We start from the raw sequence: 5,937 nt of genomic DNA, 5'->3' as shown, positions 1-5,937 counted from the left end.
GTCTGCGGGTGGGGCAGCAGGATTTTGGCTGGAGTGGCTGCTGGGTCGCGGGCAGTATCCCAGGCCTGTCTGAGTGGTGGTGCTGATGAGTTCCTAGAAGAGGCCGCTCTCCCCTTCAAGATGGCATGGGCTCCATCCTTCCCCCTTTAAATAACATGTTTCAAATTGGGAAAGGCGGTCTTGCCCAGTTTCTCACCCTTTGCTGAGGCTGCAGAAAAGTGGCTTTGGGCCCAGAGCATTTCCTTGCAAAGAGATAAAAGAGCCCTCACAAGCCCGTGCTGGCATATCTCTTTGGGAGTCTCTTTTCCTGTTCTGGATTTGATGTGTGTTCTTTGTTCTGCTTAAGCATCATATGGCACCTACCCAACCCCACTGCTGTATCCAGGATCTTTCACCTGCAACACAAGAGGCATGCATAGAGACCACCTCTCTGCATTGGCTGCAGGGTGAGACCTGCTGGCAGTGGGGGACCTGCATGCATCACTTATTGAAGTGGATCTTGCTTGTCTTTTAGTGCAGTGGTCGCCAACCTTTCGGACCTCATAGACTACGAGTGGTCCATGGATCACCGGTTGGCGCCTGCTGTTTTAGTGCACATAAAGTGTTGTTCATGTTTTTCTTGGCAACCTGCAAACCATGGAGTGGGGTGATATCCTGGGCTGCTGCTTCTGGTGGTGGATGTTGTTATGCTCTTTGCTGCCCTCTACAAAATGGGACTCCTCCCCAAAGTTGGAAACAGGTGTTGCTTGCTTGACATGTTTTATACAAAAAGAGAAACTTAAAAAAAAAACACAAAAAAATGGAGACAGAGATGAATAGAAGTCAACATATAGAGTTAATTAATGAGAGATTAAAATAATAAAACCAGTAATGGTGGGAATGGAGAAAAAAATAGATTTGACCTGTATTTAGGAGGTTAAACAATACAATAGAGATTTGAAGAATTAGTGCTTAGGTTTATGACCTGGGCAACTAAGTGGGTGATGGTATTTTTGATGGTAATATGCGAGGAAGAGTATGTTTTGTGGGGAATTCTGTTTTGTTCTGTTCTGGGCATACGAAAGATTTGGCCACAGCGAGTGGACGATGATGTAGTCATCCTGGATGTTTTTACTCTCTGTGGTTAAAACCATGGTTTTATTTGAGTATGATGTAGTGTGGAGATTTGTAAATAGGTGCAAAGTTACAACTAAGTGACCTGTTGGGCATTTGACTCCCTGCTTGATGATGTATTTTAGAAATTTCTTTTTAAAAAAAATATATATTTTATTGATTTCAGAGAGGAAAGGAGCGGGAGAGAAAGAAACATCAAGGATGAGAATCATTGATCAACTGCCTCCTGCATGCCCCTACTTGGTATTGAGCCTGCAACCCAGGCATGTGCCCTTGACCAGAATTGAACCTGGGACCCTTCAGTTCACAGGCCAACGCTCTATCACTGAGCCAAACCAGCTAGGGCTAGATTTCTTATTTATCAGTGCCTGGTGTCCTTGAGTCATTTTATAGCACCCTATTAGGCAAATGTTCCAAGTTCCAGGTCATCCATTTCATTTTCCCAGTTGTCATGAAAGAACACAATATAAAAATTTATATTGATTTGTTACTATTTCCAAGATGCTTATCTTTTAAAAGATTTTTTCCAGATTATGTCATATTAACTCAAAAGACAATATTAAGTTCTGTGTTTCAGATAAATATGTGCAGGGCAAGAATATACATTGTGAAAGGAGCCTGTGCTTTGTCAAAATTTTCCTGTTTCATCTGCTTCTGGGCTCCATCTATTGTAAAACTCACCATAAGATTCCTTCTTAGGAAAAACACTGCACATCTTCATGAAAATACTTTCCTGTCACATTCATTCCAATGTGCATTCCAATTCCAGAGATTCTAAATGTGGGAAAGTATGTGTCCTGGAAATAATGAAACAGTTATTTTAAGTGTTTGGATTAATTTGGAATAGTTACCATTAAAGGGGTAAATCACTAGGCCAATAAGGTGATAGCATATATAATTCTGAAGTCTCTGTTAACAATAATAGCCTGACTTTAATTCATCAAAATTTCAAATATTGAGGCTGGTAAGGGGAATATTTGGGGGACAAATAGTATTATTAGATGTTTTAAAATTAACTGAAGCATAAAAGCATGACAGTTTCTGACATAAATCGCAATTCAGACACAATTAACTCTTTGTATGTCTATATCCTTGTTACATTATTGCTGATTAATGAAATATAATGTCTTTTTAAAAAAATTCAGGATGGATGCCACCTTGAAAGAACTGACTAGTTTAGTAAAAGAAGTCTACCCAGAAGCTAGAAAGAAGGGCACACACTTCAACTTTGCAATTGTTTTTACGGATATTAAAAGACCTGGTTATCGGTAGGTAACTTTATTTTTAGTTCCTATAATGTCTTTTCCCTTTTGATATATTTTAACTGATGGGGGTAACCTCTTTAGTGAATCTGATTAGTGGAAGGAATATAGATTTGTATTATCTTAATATCTGGTTTATTGTGCTGTAAGATAATGGAGCAGATCCAGTTCCATGTTCACTGTGTAGTATGTATGGAGCTGCATGATTTGTGAAACATTAACAGTTGGTTTCCTTCCTGCAGGGTGAAGGAGATTGGCAGCACCATGTCCGGGAGAAAGGGGACTGATGATTCCATGACCCTGCAGTCGCAGAAGTTTCAGATAGGAGGTTATCTGGACATAGCGATCACCCTTCCGAATCGGGCACCACCTCCTTCAGGGCGCATGAGGCCATATTAAATTTTATTGACTATTTCTTGAGTTTATTTTCATTCAGTTATGTAAAACAAATTTACGCTTTTTCCTCCCCTTTTTATTGCCATTAAGCCTTTAAACTTTAAACAAATTGTAATGCCTTTATTTAGGAGTTAGGTTTGGCTGTGCTATGGTATGACTAGTAATAGAAAGTCCATGTTTCAAGTCCTTCTATAAAATATGAAGTGCTCTTAGCATTCTATGTAAAACTGTTGTTAAATATACATGTGCAATCAACCTGAGTGTGAAAATTAATGGAGGCATGGGAACTGGGTTTGAGTATTTGGGGTTTGTGCTGAGTAGTGGAGGATAGTGAGCTTAATGCCAAGTGGGGCAGAACAAGAAAGCCATCTATGCTAATAAAAGGGTAATATGCTAATTAGGGCAGACATCCATCCAGACAGCCACAGCGGCTGCGAGGCCCGGGGCTCAGGCCTCGCAGCTGCTGTGGCCAGCAGTGGCAGCAACAGTAGGGTGATGGGGGGCGGCGCCTTCCCCTGATCATCCTGGTCGCCTTACACAGAGGAAGGCCAGACTGTGGCAGTAGGACATCCCCGGAGGGGACCCCCCTCATGCACGAATTTTCGTGCACCAGGTCTGTACTAGGATTATATTAATTAAACTAGAGGCCCGGTGCACAAAAATTTGTGCACTGGGGGGGGGGTCCCCTCAGCCCGGCCTGTGCCCTCTCGCAGTCTGGGACCCCGAGGGGGATGACCACCTGCTGGCTGAGGCCTGCTCCCCGGGGGATTGAGCCTAAGCTGGCAATCAGACATCCCTCTGGCAGCCCGACAGCCCTCGGGGGATGTCCACTCGCCAGCGGGGAGCAGACCTAAGCTGCAGTCGGACATCCTTAGCGCTGCTGAGGAGGCAGGAGAGGCTCCCACCACCACCGCTGTACTGGCAGCCATCAGCCTGGCTTGTGGCTGAGCAGAGCTCCCCCATGTGGGAGCGCACTGACCACCAGAGGCAGCTCCTGCATTGAGCGTCTGCCCCCTGGTGGTCAGTGTGTGTTGTAGTGACCAGTCATTCTCAGTCGTTCTGCTGTTAGGGTCAATTTGCATATTACCCTTTTACTATATAGGATAGAGGCCTGGTGCACGGGTGGGGGCCGGCTGGTTTGCCCTGAAGGGTGTCCCGGATCAGGGTGGGGGTCCCGCTTGGGTGCCTGGCCAGCCTGGGTGAGGGGCTGATGGCTGTTTGCAGCTGGTCACACCCCCTTCAGGGAGGGGGTCCCCACTGGGGTGCCTGGCTAGTCTGGGTGAGGGGCTGAGGGCCGTTTTCAGGCTGGCCTGTGACTGAAGCTCCCAGCCTCTTTTTTTTTCTTTCTTTTTTTTATTCTGGGATTTATTTACCTTCTATAATTGAAACTCTGTTGCCTTCACTGGCGCTCCCAGGTCTGGGGCCGCGGCTGGCTGAAAGCAGGTATCTGGGGTTTGTTTGGCTTCTATAATTGAAACTTTGTTGCTTTTGGAGCTGTTGCTTCAGGAGCTCAGAGCCGGGCCGCGGCAGGCGGGGAACCTTGGCTTCCTCCATCACTGGAGCAAGCAAACCTCCTGCTCGCTTCAGCTGCGTGGCTGCCGGCCGCCATCTTTGTTGGCAGTTAATTTGCATATCTCGATGATTAGCCAATGGGAAGCATAGCGGAGGTACGGTTAATTACTCTTTTTGTCTTTTATTAGATAGGACTAGAGGCCCAATGCACGAAATTCATGCAAGAGTAGGCCTTCCCCCAGATGCCAGCACCAGCTTCCCTCTGGGACCCGGGCTTCCCTCAGGCCGCCGGCAGGCACTCGGGACCTGGGCTTCCCTTGCAGCCCTGGTTTCATCCAGGACATCCGGTCTAATTAGCATATTACACTTTTATTATTATAGATAGCATGAGTTTGTGGCCTAGACAAGGGTGTGGAGTTAGAAAAAGGTTCTCTCTGCCTGAGCATGGCAGCAGAGGCATTTTGGAAGTTTGAGCTGATGCAACTTGAAGAACTTGTGATTGAAGAAATCAGCCTGCCTGAATCATGGCACAGTCAAAATACAACTCTTCAAAAAGCTAGAGAAGAGAATGGGTGCCACAGTGAGGGCTTTTTATGTTTTAAAGATGGGGAGGACAGGAAGCAGGGTTAGAACTTAAGGTAAATCTTCCACCCTTATCCTGAAGAAAATCTGAAAATGGAAGAGGAATCAAGGCCAAGTGAGAAGTGCCAGGAATGAGGTCAAGTTGGGTAAGGGATATTCACACATCCTGCTAAATGCTTATAAGTGAAGACAGTTGTCTCCCCTTCTCTGTCAGGGACACTTTCCAAGACTCCCAGTGGATACCTAAAATACCAGAGAGTACTGAGCCCTATGTATACTGTCTTTTCCTATACATTCATCCCTGTGATAAAGTTTAATTGGTAAACTAGGGAGAGTATGAGATTAATAACCATAACTACTAATAAATAGGACAGTTGTAACGTACTGTAATAAAGTTATGTGAATGTGGCATTATTAAGTAAAATACGGGTTACTTGAACACAAGCACTATAATTGATAACTGAGAAATCAGCTGATACACTTGACAAATGTCAGCCATTATTTAAATTTTTTTTTTTTTTATTGATTTCAGAGAGGAAGGGAAAGAGATAGAAACATCAATGATGAGAGAATCATTGATTGACTGCCTCCTGCATGCTCCCTACTGGGGATCAAGCCCACAACCTGGGGTTATGCCCTGACTGGGAAATGAATTGTGACCTCCTGGTTCATGTGTTGATGCTCTCTACCACTGAGTCACGTTGGGCAGGCAAAGGTCAGTCTTAAAATCTTGTCATTCTGTGGAATTGGCTTCTCTGCTGCAAAGTAAGTTAACAGGTAGCAAAGGTAAGCCTGGAACTAGATCCAGTGTCTTTTTTGTTGTTAATCCTCACCCAAGTATATTTTTCCATTGATTTCCAGAGAGTGGAAGTGGGGGAGAGAGACAGAGAAACATGAGAGACATCGATTGGTTGCTTCCCGCACATGCCCTGACGGGCCAGGGATTGAGAGGTACATGCCCTTGACCAGAATTGAACCTGGGACTCTTCAGTCCGCAGGCCAATGCTCTATCCACTGTGCCAAACTAGCTAGGGATCCAGTGCCTCTTATATACTAGTTTACCCCAAGCCAA

The 5,937-nt window shown here is 44.9% G+C and overlaps 2 protein-coding genes across 2 annotated transcripts in view; one reads left to right on the top strand and one right to left on the bottom strand.

The window, feature by feature from the left end:
* Positions 1-1,795: 1,795 nt before the first annotated feature.
* The window catches only part of SKA3 (spindle and kinetochore associated complex subunit 3), a 36,446-nt gene continuing 32,304 nt past the window's right edge, over positions 1,796-5,937 (bottom strand). The window contains exon 10 of the mRNA XM_014528131.1: positions 1,796-1,910. Within this exon, the coding sequence (XP_014383617.1) occupies positions 1,888-1,910 (23 nt within the window). The 3' untranslated portion in view covers positions 1,796-1,887. The remainder of the gene's footprint in view (positions 1,911-5,937) is intronic.
* Positions 2,241-2,790, top strand: SAP18 (Sin3A-associated protein, 18kDa). The gene is made up of 2 exons (XM_014528141.1): positions 2,241-2,381; positions 2,618-2,790. The coding sequence occupies exons 1-2, from the start codon at positions 2,260-2,262 to the stop codon at positions 2,772-2,774; spliced, it is 279 nt and encodes a 92-aa protein (XP_014383627.1). The 5' UTR covers positions 2,241-2,259; the 3' UTR covers positions 2,775-2,790.

Source organism: Myotis brandtii, unplaced genomic scaffold (genome assembly GCF_000412655.1).
Source record: "Myotis brandtii unplaced genomic scaffold, ASM41265v1 scaffold62, whole genome shotgun sequence".
Classification (NCBI taxonomy): Eukaryota; Metazoa; Chordata; class Mammalia; order Chiroptera; family Vespertilionidae; genus Myotis; species Myotis brandtii.
This window is presented reverse-complemented; position numbering and strand designations above follow the sequence as displayed.

Bases quoted from the DNA above. Each gene is read 5' to 3' on its own strand.
- SAP18 (XM_014528141.1), top strand. From the start codon at position 2,260: ATGGATGCCACCTTGAAAGAACTGACTAGTTTAGTAAAAGAAGTCTAC. The intron at 2,382-2,617 runs GTAGGTAACTTT...TCCTTCCTGCAG, and splicing joins ATTAAAAGACCTGGTTATCG to GGTGAAGGAGATTGGCAGCA.